Source organism: Mirounga leonina, unplaced genomic scaffold (assembly GCF_011800145.1).
Source record: "Mirounga leonina isolate KUSES-001 unplaced genomic scaffold, KU_Mleo_1.0 Mir_168, whole genome shotgun sequence".
Taxonomy (NCBI): domain Eukaryota; kingdom Metazoa; phylum Chordata; class Mammalia; order Carnivora; family Phocidae; genus Mirounga; species Mirounga leonina.
In genome coordinates, this window is record NW_023270426.1 from 13,381,830 (window position 1) to 13,405,034 (window position 23,205).

The window sequence follows — 23,205 nt, forward strand, 5'->3', positions numbered from 1 at the left end:
GGTGGCAACTGCCGCGGGCGCAGCAGCAGTCGGCGTGCGCCGAGGCAGGACTCCGGCGCCCGTTCGCCCGCCGGGCTGGGCGCCGTCCGCGGCGGGCTCTGCCGAGGCCTGGGCCGCCGGCCCACTGACGTGCAGCCCCAGGGGCGGGGAGAGAGGGCGGCGGCCGGGGGGCCCTCTCCTCTTCGCCGCAAAGGGGGCGGGGGAAGGAGGTGGAGGGGTGGGAGGAGGGCGACGGAAGAGGAGGTAGCGGCGCGGAGATCCCGGCGACGGCGGTGAGGCGGCACGGCGCCGCGCCTGCTCCCTGCTCGCGCTGCTCGCGCTGCTCGCGCTGCCCGAGGCCCGGCGCGGACTGGACGGACGCGGTCCTCGCGCACGCAGCTCCAGCGTGGGGTCTGGCAGAAGCCCGGGAGGGCCGGCCCGCCGAGGGAGCGTCTGCCGCGCGACACTGCGGGACCGCGGGTGGGCGGGCTGAGGGGCGGAGGAGCCGCCGACCCCGCCTCCCGCGTGCTGCTGCCGGAGCCGCCACCGCTGCGGCCCCGCGGAGGCTTTAAACAGCGGGGCCCGCCCCGCGCCCACTGCACTCGCGCGCCGACTCGGCTGCCGGCCGTGTTTGTGCCGGTCCGGGCTCGCGGCGGCGGCGGCGGCGGCGGGCGGGCGGAGGGGCGAGCGATTCCGTCACCTGGCGTTGCGGCCGCGGGCACCGCCGGCGGAGGGCGTGCAGCCCGCGACGTCCGCCAGGCTCTCGGAGTCCGCCGGGGGTCGGGCGGCGATGGAACCGGGGCCCACGGCGCCCTCCTCCGGCGCCCCGAGGCTGGCCGGGGTCGGGGAGACGCCGCCAGCTGCCGCGCTGGCCGCCGCCGGGGTGGACCTGCCCGGCACGGCTGTGCCCTCAGTGTCGGAGGATGCTGCGGCCGCGAGCCGGGGCGGTGGCGGGGTCCGCGGTGAGGGCGCCGCGGCGGCCGGGGACGGACTGGGCAGACCCTTGGGGCCCACCCCGAGCCAGAGCCGCTTCCAGGTGGACCTCGTTTCCGAGAACGCGGGGCGGACTGCGGCGGCTGGGGCCGGGGCCGGGGCCGGGGCCGGGGCTGGGGGTAAGGAGACCCCAGCGGACGGGAAAGCTAGCGGCGAAAGCGGGCCAGGCAAGGGCAGCGAGGAAGCCAAGGGCCGCTTCCGCGTGAACTTCGTGGACCCGGCTGCCTCCTCATCTGCTGACGAGAGCCTGTCGGATGCGGCGGGGGTCGGAGGCGACGGGCCCAACGTGAGCTTCCAGAACGGCGGGGACACGGTGCTGAGCGAGGGCAGCAGCCTGCACTCGGGAGGCGGCGGCGGCAGTGGGCACCACCAGCACTACTGCTATGATACCCACACCAACACTTACTACCTGCGCACCTTTGGCCACAACACCATGGACGCCGTGCCCAGGATCGATCACTACCGGCACACCGCAGCGCAGCTGGGCGAGAAGCTACTCCGGCCCAGCCTGGCTGAGCTCCACGATGAGCTGGAAAAGGTGAGCTCTCCCAGCCCTCCCTCATTCCCAAGCGCTGGTCCTCCGGTCCTCGCTGACCGCGGGATGTGGCCGCCGGCTCGCCACGGGTGAGGTGGCGGGAATGGACGAGCGCGACCCGTGGCATCTCTGCAGCCAGCTGTCAAGGGTGGGATTGCGGAGGAATGTAACTTAATCTCTTAAAAGTTTGCAGCGGGTTAAGCTAGTTAGGTAATAGAAGAGAGGCTGCATTTAACAATCTTCACCATCCACTTGTGTATCTGGTGTACGTTCTCTTTCTCACCCACGCTTAACAGTCTTAACATCCCTCTGGATGATAGCTGTGCTTGTGGGCCCCGAGAAGGGAGTGTGCGGGAGGTTTAGGTGAGCATGGCTCTGGGGAGAGAGTGGAGAGCACCTACCATCTTTTTAGATGTCCTTTTTAAAGGTTGTGTTGTATGGTTTATGTATACCTATTAGGGGTCCCGAGAGTGGGAACAGTAGTGTTTGAAAAGAAAATCTTAACAGGGTGTGTTTGTGGTCTGTGAATTATTAAAGCTCAATTACTGCTGTCTTGAATATGCGAAGGATTATACAAATCTTAGGATACCCTGTTGCTGATAATGGCGTAAACCTATTTTTTATTATTATAAACTTTTTGGGCAAGGACTATATAAAAAGTTGGGGGGCAAAGTGTAAAATAGGGGGAGGGGAAAGAAAGAAAGAGAAACAAGAGAATTTTTTTTTTCCCCCCTGTGGAGGAGGTCTAGATTGAAAGACATTCGGGGGTCTTGCATAAGTAGTTATACTTTGTGAACAGAAAACCATCCCTAAAAGTCTACTGGTTTCCATAATTCTATTTTTTATGGCCACATCCAATTTTTATTTCTTCAGGGTGTAAAATTATTATTTTGAGATAACTTCAGTGCTTTTGAAATTTGATTAATATTTAACTTTTATGAGTTGGGATTACTTGACGCCTGCTTTAACAAGTGTAAAATGATTACGTTGATGAAATTTTGTGAATGCAAAGAGTTGGTACCACCTGGGCTGAGATGTGGTAGTATGGAAAAGTTTAAATACAGAAAGTATGTAATTTCTTCAGGTGTGATTGTTTGATCTCATACACTCATTTTATACAAGGCTGTACTTGTCCTAGTGTTTGATAATGTAACATTCATACAGTTTGAAATAATTACAGAGGTCCCAATCCTTACAGCTTACTGATTCTTTAAAAGCCTGACATCATTTAGCTTTGGATAATACTACTTCTGTTACGCCATTATGGTATTTTGTCATATCAGAAGACAAACAATTTTTAAAACATTTATACTCTTGTAGTTTCTTTCAAATTTATTTTTATCCTAACCAAACTCCAAATCTCTGTAAAGTAGATGTATAGCTGGTAATTTCCCTTTTATTATGGCATTTTTATTATTAAAAATATCATATGCTATATTTCAGATTAATTGCACCAAAGCTGAATAGTTAAGTAGTAAGGCAGTCTATATTTACCCATAAGTTTTTAAAAGGGTTTTTGAATTGAAGGATATTATATACCTTGAACTTGTAAACATCCTAGGAAAGTTTTTGTTATTCTAAAATCTATGAACAACAAAGCACTTCAGGTTCTCCAAAACTTGAGGGTTTTTTGTTTGGGTGTTTTTGATCAGTTTATAGTGTCTTTTTTTTTTTTTTTTTTAAGATTTTATTTATTTATTTGAGACAGAGAGAATGAGAGAGAGAGAGCACATGAGAGGGGGGAGGGTCGGAGGGAGGAGCAGGCTCCCCGCCGAGCAGGGAGCCCGATGCGGGACTCGATCCCGGGACTCCAGGATCATGACCTGAGCCGAAGGCAGTCGCTTAACCAACTGAGCGACCCAGGCGCCCCCAGTTTATAGTGTCTTAAAAAGAAAACTTGTATTGTTAGCTGTAGAGTTGAAACAACTACCCAACCTGTGAGCCTCATCTTCCTCAGCTTTGGGGTTATTTTGAAGATTAGAAAAGAACATCAAGGCCCATGTTCAGTGCCTAGAAAATAATGGCTTATGTAGTTATTATTATTTTTTCTGCATTTATTTTTTTCTATTTTTTTAATTAACATATAATGTAATATTTGTTTCAGGGGTACAGGTCTGTGATTCATCAGTCTTACACAATACACAGTGCTTACCATAGCACATACCCTCCCCAATGCCCATCACCCAGCCACCCCATCCCTCCCACCACCCTCCACTCCAGCAACCCTCAGTTTGTTTCCTGAGATTAAGAGTGTCTTATGGTTTGTCTCCCTCTCTGGTTTCATCTTGTTTCTTTTTTCCCTCCCTTCCCCTATGATCCTCTGTCTTGTTTCTCAAATTCCTCATATCAGTGAGATCATGTGATACTTGTCTTTCTCTGATTGACTTATTTCACTTAGCATAATATCCCCTAGTTCCATCCATGTTATTTTGATCTATGTTGGCCTTTCAGAAAGTACAGAAACTCTAGGGTTTCAGTTTAGATTCTCTTAATTCCTACATGATGAATGTAGTGTATAAATGTTATGTTCATAGCTCCATTTATGCAACAGGTAGTGTAATGAATTCTTTGTAGTTTTTTTTTTTTTTTTTTTTTTTTACCTTCTGCCACTTGGGTCCTTTATGGTCAGTCAGTTAAAAAGGTTTATTAGATTAAGCATAGAACCTCATATGGAAAATAATTTTGTTTAGAATTTCGCAAATGGACTGAAGAAACATGTCATGTTAAGGAGTACAGATCTGACTATAGAGACTAACTGCTGTTGAAGGAGGGCAGGAGAGGTTCTAGCGTAGTTTGACTAGATCCCCAAAAGTTGTTCCTCACCCTGTCTGTATTTACTTTTACCTCCATAAAACCTATTCTAATACTTCTAGCCCTCAGTGAATCATGGTGTTTAGAATTTTGTAGCATTTAATTCTAGCACTTGATTGATGTCACACAGTCTACTTTGATCACTAAGTGCTTCAGTTTCCACCTTAACTGGATCTAACTCTGTGCTAGGTTTTATAAAAGAACAAAAGAAGTAAAAGACACGCACTCTAGAAACCTGTTAGGGGAAAGGACTATATAGTCTTTTTTCTACTTGAATTCCTTTCTTTACCCACCACTGTGACTTTAAAGTTTTTTCCCTGAAAATCCAGATGAAGTGGAATAGTGCACTCCCATAGTGTCTTATGCAGCCATTGTAGAGCCAGGACTTACGAGTTTTCCGTTTGTCAAATTTTTACTGGAGAGAGGAGTTTCTTAAGTGTTGGCCACATGGCTCTTGGTACTGTGGGATAATGGAGTGGTTAGCAAAACATATACTTTGTTTAGATATACCTTAACCAAATGGTTGCACAAGTAAGATAGTTACAAGCTTTATTTTCAGGCTTATGTGAGGAAAGTATAGGATACTAGTAAGGATATAAAGAGGCCTAATTTTAATTCGGATTGGGGAGGTCTTTTTCAAGAAATGTGACACTGAAGCTAAAACCTAAAGGATAAGTTAATGATAGGGCAGAACAACATTCCAGGCCAAAGAAACAGTGTGTGTAAATACAGTGAGAGGAGAGAGTGGTATGTCCAAAGAACTGTAAGAACTATAGGAGGCCAGGAGAAGATATTATTATAAATGTAGTGGCAAGTTATTGAAGGATTTTTCATGAGGTAGCAACGTGATCTGTTTTGTTATATCATCTCTGGCTGCTGGATAAAGAATGGATTGGCAGGAGCAACAATGGAAGCAGGGAGACCCAGGCTATTACTGAGTTACAGATAATAAGAGTTGGTGGCAGAATGAATCGCATGCAGGTGGATTGGATGTGGGAGTGAAAGAGGAGCTGAGTCCCAGGTTTTGGACGAGCAACTGAATAGACGGTGCTACTATTGAGATGGTGAATACAAGAGGACTAGATTTGAGAGGGGAAAGAAGGAATTGTGTTTGAGTAGTAGTTTATAAGACATCTTAGTCCAAGAGTCATTTTGAGGGAGGAGGGCAGAATATATATCTATAGAAATGTGGATGTGTTTGTGTGTATATGGTATGTACACACGCGTGTGTATATATATATACGTGTGTATATACATGTGTATATCTAATACAAAGAAGTGTATGTGTGTGTGTCTAGAGAGAGAGCGTCTAAAGTCATGGACTTGAAATGACTCCAGGAGAGTGGGTAGATAACAGAAAAGAAATGGGGTCTGGGATTAGGCGTAGAGAATATATAAAGGTTTGTTAGAGGTTGAGGAGACACTAACAAAGGGTGAGAAGGAGCCTCTACGCTGGTGAGAAATAACCAGGGTAGCAGTGTCTGGGAAGCTGAGAGAGGAGTTTTAAAGAAGGCAGAAACTCTTCAGGGCTCTTACCAGGAATTGATTTTTTTTTTTTTAATCTTTTTCAAAAAGTAAGTCCAAAGTACTGATTCTTGCCCCTCCAAGGAGAAATTTAAAAGTGGAGGTCAAACAAATTAATATTTGATGGGCAACTTCACGTATAATGGAAAGCATGATGATCAAATATGGAAGAATTGAGTGATGGACAATCCATAATAGCTTCTACAGGATTAAAGCATTATTAAAGCAGTTTTAAAGGTAGAATTACCTTTGCCCAGTTGTCCTTAGTCAAGGCTTGGGCACCTTTTGCTGGTGGTATGTCATTTTTGCATATGGCCTCTCTGTTACAACCTTTCTCATTAATAAAAAGAGAGAGGAACTACATCTAATGTCTTTTATGTCTCACTGAGCTTGTTGGTTTTTCATACAATTCCCAAGAAACAGGTCTTACACATATTTTACTCGTGATAAAATGGGTTCATAGAAGCTGAAGAAATTGCTTAATGTCACTCATAGAAAGCAGAACAACTGGCAGTCAGACCCAGGGTTTTCTGACTCTAATGCCAGGACCTAGTAGCTTCTCTTTGTTGTTATCTCTTCTTCTTCCTCCCTGTCCCTGGACCTGCTCTGAGATGGCGGGGATGTTGAGGAAGACACATTGGGGATTACCAACATCATCCCTCTGCCCTGACTTTGAGAAGGGGGAATGATGGTATAAGTGAGAGAAATGAGGAGGAACACTTGTGATAATGTAATCAGTGATGAGTATGACTGTCGCTTTCATAGGATCTGAGCTTGTGTCTCACGTATCTCCGTGCATAGAACAGGTACTTAATAAACATTTGTTCACTGAATGTATCAGGGTAGGCAGTTCTTCCTCTTTAAGGACTTCAAATAAAGCATTAAACAGCATGTTATCTCCACTAACTTGTGTAGCTGCTTCTTTGAGTGGGCTGTGTTGATTCTGGGACAAGAAATTTCACACACGACTAATGGCTTTATTACATAACTTGGGTCCTTCAAGTTTCCTGCAGGAAAGAATGGGTCACATCCCATGAAGAGGGGAGGAGTAGAGGAGTTCTAGGACTGAATAAAGGTAGGACCTTGATAAGAAATATTTGCACATGGCAAAGTCAAACTTGAAAGATACCGCACTTTTGGCAGGGGCTTCACCTTGCTAAACCCATGGCACTTGAGGTCAAGTGTGGTTTATCTGTAATACTCTATGTAGTCGCCCAGGTATACACCAGCTGACTGCTTGGGTAGAAGGAAAGATAAACTTTGGGATTTAAAATGTGGCAGGACTGTACACTGCTATCATAATTGATGTCTTCTCTATGTGTATTTGTGTTGCCATACTCACGTTCCCAATCCCATGAGACGAATATAAATGTTTGGAAAGTCCAAAGTTGTAATCCTTTTGGTTCCATGCTGAAGCGAAATGAATTTACTCAACAAAGCCTCACTGAGCACCAACAGCAGCATTGTTTTAAGTGCTGGAGATACAGCTATTCTAGTGGTAGGAGTCAGTAAGCAAATAGGTCAGATGTAAGTACTGTGAAGAAACTTAGAGGTGGATAGATGGTGATGGCCAATGTTGTGCTATATAAGGGTAGTCAGAGAAGGCCTCTGTGATGCTGAGCAGACACAAGAAGGGAGTGAGGGATCACCCCTTGCAAATACTTGGGGGAGAAGAGCAGTCCAGGCAGGTGAATGACGAACATCAAGACCCTGAGGTGGAAGTGTGCCGAGCATGACCGAGAAACAAGGAGGCCAGCAAGAGGGAGAATGATAGGAGAGGAGGTCGGAACAATAGTGAGGAACAAATCTGAGGTAACAGTGTTTGATGTGATAAGGGGTGCTGAGATGCTGGGTGTGTTTAAAAGGTCAAATTGTTGGAATCTGTTGATGTTTTGGATGAGGGGTGTGTGGGAGGATTAATGCCAGGGTTTCTCCCCTCTTTAGAATGGAGTTGATATTTATGGACATGGGGAGGACTGTGGGAAGAGCAAGTTTGGGAGATGGACTGGAGTTGGGTTTCATTCTGCAAATTAGTTCTACCATGGGGCAAACACTAATAAAATGGCAGCCACTGGTTTGTGAAATAATAGTATTTAAGAAAATGGTTTTAATTTGTAGCATAAAAATGTGCTTTTATTCTTCAAATATTAGGGAAAGTCATGAAAACCAGTTGTTTTTCAAAAAGGGTACAAAAGGGTGGGCAACTAGTGAGTCGATTCCAGAAGGTGAGGGAAGGACAACAAGGAAAACAACTTAAAATGTTCAAGTTAAAAACGTATCAGTGGTGGGGCTTCTGGATGGCTTAATGGGTTAAGCATTCATTTCTTGATTTTGGTGCAGGTCATTGTCTTAGCGTTGTGAGATGAAGCCCAGCAGTGGGCTCTTGGTCAGTAAGGAGTCCGTTTGAGGTCCTCTCCCTCTGCTCCTCCCTCTGCTTGAGTGCGTGCGTGCACATGCATGCTCTCTCTCAAATCTTAAAAAAAAAAGTATCCGTAGTGTCTCATATAAAATGTGAAAGCTGGGGCACCTGGAAGGCTCAGCTGGTTAAGCGGCTGCTTTTGGCTCAGGTCATGATCCTGGAGTCCTGGGATCGAGCCTCGTGTCAGGCTCCCTGCTCAGCCAAGAGCCTGCTTCTCCTCATTGTGTCTCTCTCGCGCGCACTCTCTCTCAAATAAATAAATAAAATATTAAAAAAATAAAATACAAATGCTGTCATCTGCCACTGGCTACTTTATCCTTTGATATTACTGCTTTTTAAAAGCTATTATGAAAAACTTAGTACTGAGAGAGAACTCGAGGATGTCTATTTAGAAGATGGGGAAAATCTGAAAAGCAAAAAAGCTTAGTGGAATGTTGTCTCTCTGCAGAAGCAATTATGGCAGGTGATTTGTAAGCCCTTGGGCTCTGAAATTTCCTTGCTTTAAATTTTCACTATACTGTTCCTGAACATTCACTAATTAGATATTCACCTACGTTAAGAATCATAGAAACATCTGGGATGGTTCTTTGTTAGGTTGGTGTGAATTAGTTCCTTCAACAATGTGGCTTCTAACAGAGTTCAGTATGTCATTTTGGAGCTTTTGGGGGGTAGTTGGCTCTTTAGGGTATTTTTTATTTTTCCAGTAGAGATTTAAAGGACCCATGTGGACCCTGACCTTCTACTTAATACATTTTACGTAAATAATTCTTGTTGAAGTTACCAGTGACCTCCGCCCTATTATCAAGTCCAGAAAACTACCCCCTCCCTCCCCTGCCCCATCTCCCATCAGCATTCAACCTTCCAGCAGTATTTGATTTTCTGTTGAGGCCTTCTTTTCTTTTCTTTGGCTTCTGTAGCACCATTTTGTCTTTTAATTTTGAGGCTCTTTCAGCCCAGTGTCTTATGCAGTCTCCTTTATCTCCAAATTGGCCATCCTCAAGGCTTGATTCTGCCTTTTCTCCTTCCCCTTTCTTTTTCTCTCCCTGTGTGGTATGATCTGTAGGCTAATGAATTCCAAAATTTTGTGTCCTTCCTACATCCCTTTGCTAAGTTCAGGCCATCTAATGACTGCTGGATTTTTTTGTTTCTTATCTCAACGACACCCTATACTCACAAACTTAGGATTTTCTCCCTCCCCTTCCAAAAGCAAAACAGCCCAGGCCTCTTCCAGTGTCCCCTATGTCTGCATGGATGAGGTACCATTATTCATTGTGGTACACAGGTGAGAAGTATATGAGTCATCCTTGACGCTTTCTCTCATCCTTCCACATCCAGTTTATCACTGAATTCTTTCTATCACCTTTATTTCCTAAGTATTTTTTTCATCTTCACTGCTACCATCCTAACCCAGACTGTAGCATGTCCCTCTATAGCCTTCTAACTGATTTCTCCATATTCACTGTGCTCTCGCATCACTTTTATGCCCAGAATATTTTTAAAACAGAATTGATATGTTATCCCTTGGCTTAAAACGAGCCCTGCATTGTCCAGGTCTGGCCTACCTCTTCCTTAGTGTTACTCAGTGTCACAGTACTTCCTTTGCCATAGGGCCTTTGTACATGATACTGTCCATGAACTCTTCCTCCCTTCTCCCCCATACACACACTGTTAACTTTTCAGTTTTAAGATTTTGCTTCAATCCTGTTATCCTCAGAGAGGAAGCTTTTATCCTCTAGCTAGGACAAACCACTTTTTCCCTGAGAGCCTTTATTTCAGTTAATAATAGTATATTTATTAATGTGATTATTTGAGTTGGCTTGAGTTGACTTCAAGCTCCGTGAGAAGCAGACTATGAGGCTACTTATCATTATGTGTCCCTAGTACCTTGTATATAGCCTTGAGGTAGCAGAGCCTCAATCAATACTTTTTTTTTTTTTAAAGATTTTATTTACTTATTTGACAGAGAGATCGCGAGAGCAGGAACAAAAGCAGGGGAAGTGGGAGAGGGAGAAGCAGGCTTCCCGCCGAGCAGGGAGCCCGATGTGGGACTCGATCCCAGGACCGTGGGATCATGACCTGAGCCAAAGGCAGACGCTTAACGACTGAGCCACCCAGGCGCCCCTCAATCAATACATTTTTAATAATAGAACTCATTCTTTGTAAATTAATGGACTACAAAAGAAAAACTCTTTGACATACCTTATATTTGTTATTTAGATAGATGTCTCTATCTAAATGTCTCTAAAGGACATTTGACAGATTACCCTGAAAACTCACATCTGGAGTTTGAGAAGCAGAAGAGTTCAGGGGCGCCTGGGTGGCTCAGATGGTTAAGCGTTTGCCTTCTACTCAGGTCATGATCCCAGGGTCCTGGGATCCAGCCCCATGTTGGGCTCCCTGCTCAGTGGGGGGTCTGCTTCTCCCTCTCTCTCTGCCTCTCCCCCTGCTTGTGCTCTCTCTTTCTCTCTCTCTCAAATAAATAAAATCTTAAAAAAAAAAAAAAAAAAAAAAGAACCAGAAGAGCTCAGTAACTGTCCAGAATCACAGGACTTGTAACTGCCTGAGTCAAGGTTGGAACTTGGAACAAATGTTCTCTCAGTTGGTGCTAATTCCAGTATCCTATAGTTTAATACTGTATAAATTCTTGTTATTTTTTTATTGTTTTCTTTTTTCTTTTTTTATTATGTTATGTTAATCACCATACATTACATCATTAGTTTTTGATGTAGTGTCCCATGATCCATTGCTTGCTTTTTAAAATACCCAGACAGTTGTTGAAGATAATGTAGAAAAGATTTGGACTCGTCAGTTTTATTGTATGAATGTATCTTTTTCTAGTCAGAAAATCTTCAAAAAAAATTACATAAGGAAATTTCTTTTTTTTAATATTTTATTTTTAAGTAATCTCTGCACCCAGCATGGGGCTTGAACTTACAACCCCTGGATCAGGAGTCTCATTGTGTTCTACCCATTGAGCTAGCCAGGTGCCCCTAAGAAAGTTTGTTATAAAAGGAATCTTACTAAGTTTTTGTTTCCTCTGCCTTTCCCTATCCATATGCATCTCCCAGAAGACCTACATTTTTAAATGTTCTAGGGCTGTACTTTATGATACTGTAACCAGTAGTCATATGTGGCTGTGAAACTAAGTCTAAATTTAAGTTAAAAATTCAAGTTTTCAATTACTAGAGCCACATTTTAAGTGCTCAAATACCCACATGGGGCTAATGGCTACCATATTGGACCACTGGAGAGCTGGAACATTTCTCATTACAGAAAGATCAATTAGTGTTGTCAAGGGAAGTGATATTTAAAGGGACTTTTTTCCTTCTTTCATTCTTCCTTTCTTTTCCTACATATTAAATAGTCACCACTAGTTTAAAATTATTAGAGTCAAATTTTCTTGTAATTTTGCATGGAATTCTTCTTACATAAAGACGTTTAGACATATTAGTCCATCCATGAAGTGTCTGCCGAATCAGTGGAATGTATCTATTTCCATCTGAGAATGGAAATCTGGGTCTTTAATTGGAAAGGCTATGAAGAATTTCTTAATATTGTATAAAGTGTTGAAGTTTCCAGAGCAATTTAACTTATATATCTATATTTGGTCTTTAAATCTATCTTTGGAGGAAGTAGGTTTTAAGAAGGTCTTGGAGTAGCAGTCTGATTTTACAAGGTTGTGGTTTGCCTAAAGCCACACAACTAGTACTTGGTGAGGCTGGATCTTTTTGAAACTAGGTCTCTCTCTCCTTATCCTTTTCTTATGGACCAGTGATTTCCAAATTTCTAAAAGAATCACCTGGACAAAAGTTACAGACTCCTCTAGTTTTTAAAAAGCTTTCCTGGTGATTTCCAGAGAGCCGGGTTTGAGAACCAGTGTCCCAGAGCATGTTGAGAGTCTTACACTTTGCTTATGTCTATAACAGTAGTACATCTGTTATTTTTTTGATGTGGTGATACTCAACTTTGGAATACCCTTATATAGATAAGTGGTAACTATCAAAGATCTGACTTTATGGGGCGCCTGGGTGGCTCAGTCGTTAAGCATCTGCCTTCAGCTCAGGTCATGATCCCGGGGTCCTGGGATCGAGTCCCACATCGGGCTCCCTGCTCAGCGGGAAGCCTGCTTCTCCCTCTCTCACTCCCCCTGCTTGTGTTCCCTCTCTCACTGTGTCTCTCTCTATCAAATAAATAAATAAAATCTTTAAAAAAAAAAAAAGATCTGACTTTAACCTTTCAATAACTGTATACTGAATTGCATTAAGTTAGCAGTTATTGGATATCTACCATGTTTCAGGTGCTTTCTATAGTCTGGGCACAATAAACTTCCAAACCAGGTAAATTGTAGATAGACAAATTCAGAGGCTGATAGCAACTTGCCCAAGTCTCATAGCCAGTAAGTGATAGATGGCTGTTTTTAAACGTGGGCATGTTAATTGAAAGCTCACATGTGAGGTGTTAGGACGAACATGTATGTTGTTTATTCAGTGGCCTATAAAATTCTGTAGGGAAATCAGACATATTATAAGTACTAAGGGATAAGTCTGAATCCTGAAGAGTTCATGTGGAATAGTTGGACTTATTCCCGAGAAATGTACTGCCTCTCTCTATTTTTTTGAAAGACCTTATATATTTGGGACAGGGAAAGAGCGTGTGTGAGTGGGAGGAGGAGCAGAGGGAGAGGGACTAGCAGACTCTGCACTGAGCGGGGAGCCCAACGTGGAGCTGGATCCCATGACCCTGAGATCATGACCTGAGCCGAAATCAAGTCAGATGCTTAAGTGACTGAGCTACCCAGGTGCCTCGTACCTCTCTTTTATAGAACCTAATGGTTTCAGGGCGCCTGGGTGGCTCAGTTGGTTAAGCAACTGCTTTCGGCTCAGGTCATGATCCTGGAGTCCTAGGATCGAGTCCCATATCGGGCTCCTTGCTCAGCAGGGGGTCTGCTTCTCCCTCTGATCCTCCCCCCTCTCATGTGCTCTCTCTCTCAAATAAATAAATAAAATCTTAAAAAAAAAAAAAAAAAAGAACCTAATGGTTTCAGACATAAACACGCAGGCTCTATTATTTTAGAAATGAAGCTTTATGATAAATTACTTGATAAATTTACTCTGTAAATTTCTAGAAATAATATTAGGCAAATTTATAAATTTGTAGGCTTGGAGAAATCGCTAAATAGCCTCACCTGTTTCAATCCCAATTATTTGGAAGATTGGCTGACCTGAAAAAAAGCTGATCTCTTAATTAAAGCAACAACATTAACATAAATTCTTTTACTTAAGAGGGATTCACTATACCTATACTTGTGGATTGTGTAGTTACACTTTACGCGCAGTTATAACAAATATGGCGCAAAGTAGATTAGAAGGGAAAATGAACATGGCAGAGGTGGATCCAGAGATAGCCAGCATATCAGAGACAAAAGAAAATCATGAAAAGCAGAAACAAAGTTCTTAGTAAATAGCAGTCTAGAGTAGCCCTTTAGAATGGATCTAAAGAACAGCTCCTGAGTTGTTGTTGTTGTTGTTAAGATTTTATTTGACAGGTCTAGTGATTTTTCAGGTCTAGAATTTCTTAATTTTTAAAATACAGCTTCTGTTTCTCTATAAAACAGTGTTTTAAATCTTAATACAAAAGAGAGTCAACGAACTACACAATTTTGGGAAATTTCAGTCTCAAGTCATCTTAGAATATAAAATTTTAAGAAGCTGAGGATTAATCCTTTTTAAAACTAACACTTTAAGAATGTACTCCAGGGGTTTCATTTTGTACTTTATTTAAAATGTTTGTTATTATTTCATTATGAAAAGAAAATATAGAAGCTTTGGAAGATAGGGAAAGTTTACAAAGTTTTTGTGTTTTTATGTGCATTTTTTACTTATTTTTTTATAAAGATTTTATTTATTTGACAGATATAGTGAGAGACGGAACACAAGCAGAGGGAGTGGGAGAGGGAGAAGCAGGCTTCCCGCTGAGCAGGGAGCCCAATGTGGGGCTCCATCGCAGGACCCTGAGATCATGACCTGAGCCGAAGGCAGATGCTTAATGACTGAGCCACCCAGGCATCCCTTTATGTGCATTTTAAAACCAGTTTTTTTATTTGACTCTTCCCACCTAGCATTAAATAACTAATCATTAGTAAATAGGTAATATAAGTTTTCTGTCACCCACAATAATCTTCTGTTTAAGTGAGTGTTTGGGTAATACTCTCATACATGTACCCATATGATATTTATACCAAAACTTGCATTTTCTCTTGTAGACTTATTTAGTCCACTTACATCTCTTGCAATTTGGTTGTAATAGGCTTGGTATTTTTGATACTTGTTCAGTGTTTCCTCATTTGTTTTGTGATCCCCTAATCCTCTCTTCCTGACAATTTTTGTGCTAATCATATATTTTTTAGTATTCCATTTTAATTCTTCTCTTGACTTCCCAGTGATATATTTCTTTGCATTATTATTTCAGTGGTTGCTGTACTTAGAGATAATATTGAATTTCTTCAGCTAAAATATAAGAACTTTAAAACAATCCTTTCCTTAGTGCTCTGGTTGTCATAAATTAGAAACCCCAGTACAGTGTTGTACATTTTACTTTCAACAACCATATGGCTTTAAAAAAAGAAAAGAAAAGTAGATGTATGGTATTTTATACTCATTTATTTCCATTCATTTTTGTTTCTTCTTGTAGATCCGTGTTGCTGGTACTGTTTTCTTTCCTTCAGTACTTCTTGTAAAGGAGGTCAACTGGTAACAAAATTCTTTTTGTTAATGGGAAATGTCTTTATTTCACTTCACTTTAAAAGATAGTTTTGCTGGATGTGGTCTTCTTGGTTGACAGGGTTTTCTTTCAGCTCTTTGAGTATGCACCTCTGCTGTCTTCTCACTGCCATTGTTTCTGATAAGAAGGCCATTAACCATATCATTTTCTCTTTGTCTTTGAGCATTTGTGCGTGGGGCTGTTTTTTTGTGTGTGTATCATTTTTTGGATTTGTTAAGTTTCTTCTGTCTGTAAGTTAATGCTTTTCACTGCTTTCTCCTGCCATTTCCCTTCTGCTATTAAGTCCATCTAATGAACTTTTCATTTCAGGTTTTGTGATTTTTCAGGTCTAGAATTTCTTAATTTTTAAAATACAGCTTCTGTTTCTCTATAGAGATTCCCTTTCCATTATTCACTGATACCATATTCACCTTTAGTTTTTTAACATATTATTATAGCTGTTTTGAAGTCTTTTTTTTTAAGATTTATTTATTTGAGAGAGAGAGCATGAGTGACAGTGAGGGGGTTGGGGGGGCAGAGAGAGAGAGGGAGAGAATCTCAAGCAGACTCCCCACTGAGTGGGGAACCTGACACTGGGCTGGATCTTGGGACCCTGAGATCGTGACCTGACCTGAAATCAAGAGTCGGATGCTCAACCAACTGAGCCACCCAGGTGCCCATGTTTTAAAGTCTTTTATCAACTAAATCTGACACCTGGACCTACTTGGCATTAATTTCTAATGATTGTTTTTTCCTAGTTATGAGTTATAGTTCCCCGTTTATTAATACTTGGAAGTAAAAATTGAACATGTAGGTATTACATTGTAGTGCCTTTGGGTGGTGGTGGTTATTTTCTTTTCTTTTAAGGATTATTGTTTTTTGTTCCACCAGGTATTTCACTTGCCTGGGTTGAGACTGCAAACTGGTTCCTGTTTCCCAGCTATGTGGTAGCTGATATATCTGTTCTGTTTTTTGGTTTTCAGCTGCTGCTTTTTTAGCCTTCCTCCTTGAGTTGGGGAGGTCCCCCCCTGTAATTTAATGGTTAGTCAAGATTGGGGGCTTATAACAATAAAAAATTAAAAAAAAAAAGATTTGGGGCTTACCTTTGACATCATTCCCTTTTTTCTCTGGAGATTGCCACTTTAATTTCCAATTCCTCTCTTGGCTTTGGATTGTCTTCTTTGATATTTCTAGTGACTAAGGCTTCCATCCATTTGAGTTACACACAGTTGGGGAATGGTCTCCATTAAAAAAGGAGCTCACCCAGTGCAGCTGTATTTATCAAGTGGTGTTTTTTTTTTTTCCATCTGCCCTAGGTTCTTTACCATGCATGTGTAGTTGAGCTGTCATTTGGGATTTAAATCGTGGCCTTTCCACTTAATACTTGTGTGACCCTCAGAAAAAGGACTTGCCCCCTTTGATCCTTGGTTTCCTGCTATAGAAAATGAGAAAGATGATAATTCAGTGAGAAGTACATGAAATACCAAGTGCACGCCATGCCCTAACTATAGTTTTTTCTATCACGTGGTTCTCTATATTGCTTTTCCAATATTTTACCCACTTACGGTGCCACTGGTTATGTATTTTTATCCTTGACAAACTTTGGGTCCTTCTTATTTTTAAAATAATTTGAAATGTACATCACAGAGTCATGTTATTAATTGATAGTGGGAGGCGTAAGTTTTCTGGTGAGTTAGATTCAATCTATTTGTTGAAGTTAGCAAGTTGTGTGGGATTTGAAATAATGCATACATTATGCTGTTTTTAATGCACAGTGTTGTAACTCAGTCTTGAATGGCTAGTAAAGAACGTGATGGGCTAGGTAGAGTACTGAATTCTTTGACTGTAATCAGCAGTGCTGACTTGGTTCATTGTAAAGTCACATGATCACACCATCCACTTTTATCTGTGGCACTTGAGTTTTGAGCTTTGCATTAATGCCACTGGATATTAATAGGCCATTGTTAACCAGAGCAGATTGGATTCCTGTAACACAATACTTTGTTTTGAGAGAGTAGTCTGTATGGGGAGCATTACACTGAATACACCAATCACCGACAGCACGGATAGGAAATGTTTGTAGCTTTGGGATGATATAATTGGCTAGTACTTGATGAAAAAATTGTTAGAATAAACCCAGCCACTTTGGCATCTAAATGTACATATGTAAACATACATTTTTAGTCACTGATATGGCTATGTTTCAGGATATTAATTTAATACTTTAGCTTATCTTAGTGAACAGTTGCTTTTAAATTATATGAGAGATTTTTGTCTTTAAAGTGTCTTTATTATTAGTTCAGAAGTTTGTTTTTAGGATTTAAATTGCATTTTTTTGTGTAAACCTTAACATTTTTTAGATGTAATTTTGGGTTTATTTATTTTAAGATTTTATTTATTTATTTGACCAAGAGAGAGATAGCAAGAGCAGGAACACAAGCAGGGGGAGTGGGAGAGAGAGAAGCAGGCCTCCCGCCAAGCAGGGAGCCCGATGTTGCGCTCCATCCCAGGACCCCAGGATCATGACCTGAGCCGAAGGCAGACGCTTAATGACTGAGCCACCCAGGCGCCCCAATTTGGGTTTTTTTTAAATCAATAATAAACTGATTGTAAACAAAGAATAATTCTTATTTAGTGATAGTGTCCTGAAATAAAGATTTTCACTCCTCTGCCTGTCATTAACAGTGATTTGATTGGCTTAAATAAAGCTGGGCCCAGAAGTTTGCTTCTCTTCTCAGACCATGCTATCTAGCATCAACCCTAGTTGATGTAAAGTGCTTATCATTTGTCACTAAAGGAAATAGTGAAGAGAGGAAGTTATCTTAGTAAGCACATTTTTCAGTACCAGGTAAGTTGTAGAACTTCTTAGCGGTTTGATCCTTAACAGTCAAATTAATAGAAATAGGAAAGTGATCTGTGACTGGAAAAACACAGTAGCTTCTAAAACCGACTAATGTTTACCTTTTCTTCAATTGTGTCAAATCTTTGTGTGATAACAAAACATGGATGTGTAGGTGGGTCCAGGGGTCAAGAGGTTACAATGGTAAAGCATATAAAGGATGAAAGAAACTTGTATGACCTGGAACATTTGATTGAAAGGACTTGCTAGCTGGAGGAGGCAATGTGGTTTTTAAGTGGAAAAAGGAAGACCTAGATAATGTAGAAACTGAATGTTACCTACCTTCCATACCACAATAGCCTCCAAATACACTTCTGAAGTTAAGTAACACAGCTCTATCTAGTACATAATTTCATATTTAAACATTTGACATGCCTTTCCAGATGGATTGTGTCTGGATGCTGGCCCTTCTTTCTCCTCCATAGGTGGTCCAGTGCAGCTGTCTGTAAGAATCTTGTAGGGCAAAGAGTTTTGTAGATATTGTAGACCCTGGGGGATTTTCTACAAAGCACAAACAGATTTAGAAATAATCCCCTGTGGTGCCATCCAGTGCAGAGTTTCTGTCTTTTTTTTTTTTTTCTCCTGTCAAAAGCTTCTTTAGATTTGGAAGCAGAGGCAGGAGGGAAAGATGAAACAATGCTGAAGAGTGAAAACGGCGGGGGAATTGTGAAGTTTGAGCAGACCAGTTTCCTGAGTTGGGTGATTTGTCTATCTTTGTCACTTAGCCCAAAATACTTTAACTGGCTCACTGTAATATGTGGACTTCTACCATTTAGAAGAATCTTTGCACTGCCACATTAATGGCTGCATGATTTGGGATGTGTCAACCTCTCAAAAGACTGTTTCCTCATTTTTTAAGTGAAGATAATACCTTCCTCTCAAAGATGTGCCAATTTAGGAAAATAGGACATATAAGCATTTAGGGAACTATCTGCCACACAGTAGGTTCTTGGTAAATGTGGCTGTTTATATTAAAGTAAGCCACACAGGGGGCAACTCTGTGGCTCAGTCTGTTAAGCATCTGCCTTCAGCTCAGGTCAGGATCCCAGAGTCCTGGGATTGAGCCCCACATCGGGCTCCCTGCTCAGCGGGGAGTCTGCTTCTCCCTTGCCCTCTGACCTCTTCCCTACCCATGCTCTCTCTCTCTCTCTCAAATAAATAAATAAATAAAATCTTTTTAAAAATAAAAATGTAATAAATACATAATAAAGTAAGTAAGCCAGATAGATTATGATGGTCTCATATACTAAGAATTCTTAGTTTATCCCAAAGGTGATGAGTAAACAGACCTAGATTATGTACAACTTATATTTTATAAGAAACTTTTGTTTATTGAAAGCAGGAAAAACTGTTTCATTGTATCTGGCACAGTTAGTAGAAAAATTCTGGTGTATATGACTGTAGACTTGAATTGATTGGGTCAGATTCAGTGCAGGGTTCACCTTACCCCCAATATACAAAATCAAACTATTTCTTAACCCACAAACCAATTCTCATCCAGAATTGAACTCTTAGAAAGTAATTGGGAAGAAGCCATTATCTCTGTTATATTTTCCAAATGTTCATGTGCTTAGAGGAAATAGGGGATTGCTCCGAAACATAGGGAAATAAAGGGAACTAAGTGTACTAAGGCACCTTGGGACACTGCTAAATAAGCTTTTCCATCTTGTTTTTCTTTTAGTGCAAGCATTAATATGGGATGGAATTTAAAACTTAACTTTTGGAAGAAATTATTGTTTTGGTCTTATTTATGTGAGAGCTCCCTTAATGTTGGACTTGTGACATTTTTGGTGGTTGTAATTAGCAGAATTTTTTAGCATTTAGATGGTGTCATCTGCCAGAATAATTTGGAATTGGACAACTTAAGGGTAAACATTTTAGCATATTTTTAAATTTCTGTATTCTTTACCACAGCTACTATACTGTACCCAGCACCTTCTTCTGAATAAGTAATTGTTAAATGCATTAAAACTTTATAGCTGTGTATTGACACACCCACCTCCACTTTCTTTTCCTGTTCACGTTGGTTTTTTCCTGTCACTTTGGATTATTTGGTAAGGTTGATGTACTGCATAAGGAAGTCAGTTGTGAATGAGATCTAAGTTATATTTCATAGGTTAAAATGCTAGACAGCAGGGTAACATTTGGCAGGGTAAATGAATTTTTTAGTCCTATTTTATGGCAGCAAGAAAATGATTAGTTAGTACATATAGCCTTGTCTTACTGAAAAACTAAAACTATGTCATAATCTAGTTTTTTATTTGCAGCTTTATCTTCAGTGAATAATCAGCCTTGGGTTTTCGGTTTGTTTGTTTTTTTGTAAAAGAATACCTTATGTGATCCTCACATTAACTATGTAAATTAGTGTATTAGCGTAAGAACCACTTTCTAGTTGCAGAGGTGATGCCAAAAGCAAATTTTGTTCCTGTAAATAAATGGACCTTTACACAGAAACATAGACTCACAGTGGGTCCATAAAACATGATCAAGATTTAATGCAGTATGTATTTCAGGGAGGCAGTAGGCAGACAAAAGGAAGAGGATCTCTAGTTGCGAGAGCAGTTAAGTGATGCTTACTGGTAAGGGCTTTAGTCTTCCGGTGCTGGGAGAGGTCAGAGCTCCCCAGCAGGTGCCACGGGAGCATCATTGCCTGGGCACTGGGAGCTTGTGGAGTCTTAGGGAAACTGCTGCCCTTGCTCTGATAGGGTCAGCTGAGTGTGTAATCTTGTTCTTGTTGAACAGTGGTCAGGCATTGAAAAACCAGGACACCTAAGAATAAGTTTTCTAATTCTTTTGAAATACATAGCCATAGGTGAGTCATAATCTCACCTTTCTAACGTGGCACTTGCATTTAAATTTAAATTGCTAGATTATAATCAGGTTTTATCAGCTGGCTTTATAGCATCAAGCTAGAAATGTCAACTGCTTTCTGGGGCTGTGTTACTAAAAAGTGATCATTATTTAGAGAGCCTCAAGACTCCAAGGGGCTGGTACTGGTGGGCAGGGACTATTATCTCCATTTTATAGATTGGGAAAGTTACTGTTTAAGGAAAGGCAGTGACTTGAAATAGAGGGTGTTATTGAAAAGGACCCTAACCTTTTTTTTTTGACTGAGTTAAGCATTTAATTTAATAGCGGCTACTTTGGTATAGTGGAAAATGTCCCACATTTAAGGTGGAGGACCTGCCATTCATCTCTAGCCTCTACTATAAAAATAACAAGTCTAAGAGGGCTGGAAAGTACCTATTAGGGTGATTGATAAAATTGATAAATGAATATTTGTTAAATGAATGAGTAGAAGGATGTGATTGTGATTTATGCCCAGAAGTGGCTTTTTATAAATGTAGAATCTTCAAATAACAGAAGAATGTTAAGGCTTACTTTGGACTTTTTAATATATTAAATACAGTTAAGGGATTGGAACATTTCTCTTTTGTAGAGTGTCCATATTTGAGCATCCTTAAGTCTCCCTGGACAAAGTACTGTGGCAGCCTTAGGCCTAAAGAGACACCTAGGTTCAGCTTTGCTCAGTTCTTTAAAATACGAATGAATAAAACAAAATAAAACCTCAGACATTATCTTTTGCCTATTGTGACTTGAAATTGTTGAGCAAAGACACTTTTACCAGGTTTTTACCAGTTTAACTATAAAAATTGAATTTGTATTAAAATGAATAGATTGGTAATAAAACATTGCTAGAAATGTGTTTTATTAGTATTTTAACTGTATTCAGAGGTTGCACTATTTAAACAGTCTTGATGTTTCTCTGCCCAACGATAAACACCTTTATCAACTTAGCGTGCAAAAAACGTGGTCAGAACTCAACTCGTATCACTGCACAGTCCTCTTCTGTATTAACATCCTTGTCTGTATAGTTGTGAAGACCACCTGTGCTACATTTTATTCTGGAAATGAAAATTCTGTGGATTTAGTGACTGGGATGTCCAAAGAAAATCACTGACATTTAATGTAACGTGAACTAAAGCATTTAACAATGAGAAGCACATTGATGTGCATATTTGGGAGCTGAGAAGGATGTACGCAGATGACAACCTTGCGCTCCAGGTTACAGAGCTAGTTTGAAGCAGTATTAAAGTTTTTACTGGCAGTTTTTAAAAAAACCTGGTCAAGTATTTTTTTCCAAAGCTTGATTTTTATCCAATGTTATGAAAACAAATCTGGTTTCATCATACGTTGTCTCTAAAAATCTGAAGAAAATTTTTCTGTTGGGGAAGAAACAGCTTGATTTCGTGAGATTTTTTTTTTTTTTTAACTGAAAAATGATGAAACTCAGTATATTACAGGTAGTGTTTTCTCTTTGGTCAGAATTGAAATATGACATTTGATATTTAAATGGGTGAATTAAAAGGCAAGTTTAATTGTTGGATATGGAAGCTGAACAAACCTCACAGCAATTTTTAAGATGTCCATTGAGGAATCTAACATACATTTACATTATAAAGGATTTTAATTATTAAGACCTTACTGTTTTTCTTGTCAAATTCTTTTTTTGATAGTTAAGTGTTCACCAAAACTGATCCAAGAAAGAGAAATCATTTCCTTCTTTTCATTTAGAGGAAAGTTGCTGTTTATAGCACATTGACAATTTCTTATTTGGTAAGAATTAGAATAGAAAAAAAAAAAAAAGCCAAGTGGCAACATCAGTATTCACACTCAGGACTCACACTCGCAGGGTAGATCTAATCTGCGAATGAACAGGAGCCATTGCTTATTACTTAACATTTAGATAGTATTTAAAGCAATGGGTTACTTGAGATGGTGAGATGACTGGAGAAAGAAAATACAGAATGAGAAAAGGAGATGGCTCTAGGACCAAAGGTTCCTGTTTAATTGCTGGGTAGAAGAGGCTCAGAGAAAGTGGCATTTGAAGAAATGTTTCAAGAAAGACGGAGTAGTCAACAGTGTCATATGCCATTTCATAAGTCCAGTGGGACAGAGACTGAAAGATGTACATTAGATTTGGCAGCAGAGAAGTCTTGGGATGTCTTAGAACTATTTTGTTGGTGTTGTGGTGGGGTGAAGCCAGGTTGGCAGTCATTGCCATAGTTCATGTGCTAGTTCAGCAAATTTGGCTGGGCATTTTTTGATGGTAGTGGTGGTTGTGTATGGGGGAGTCATTGTGCAGTAAAAAGCTAACCTTGGTTAGAAGAGCAAGATGGCAGAGGAGTGGGAGACCTAAGTTTCGTCTGGTCCCAGAAATTCAGCTAGATCGTTATCAAACCATCTGAACACCTACAATCTCAACAGGAGATCGAAGAAGAGAAT

The 23,205-nt window shown here is 40.9% G+C and overlaps 1 protein-coding gene across 2 annotated transcripts in view; it reads left to right on the plus strand.

Moving 5' to 3' along the window:
• The first annotated feature begins 549 nt into the window (after nt 1-549).
• The window catches only part of SLC12A2 (solute carrier family 12 member 2), a 109,472-nt gene continuing 86,816 nt past the window's right edge, over nt 550-23,205 (plus strand). The window contains exon 1 of one of the 2 annotated variants that reach the window (XM_035014039.1): nt 550-1,510. In XM_035014039.1, coding sequence (XP_034869930.1) covers nt 770-1,510 — 741 coding nt within the window. In that variant the 5' untranslated portion in view covers nt 550-769. The remainder of the gene's footprint in view (nt 1,511-23,205) is intronic. The other variant, XM_035014040.1, reaches the window with a different exon arrangement.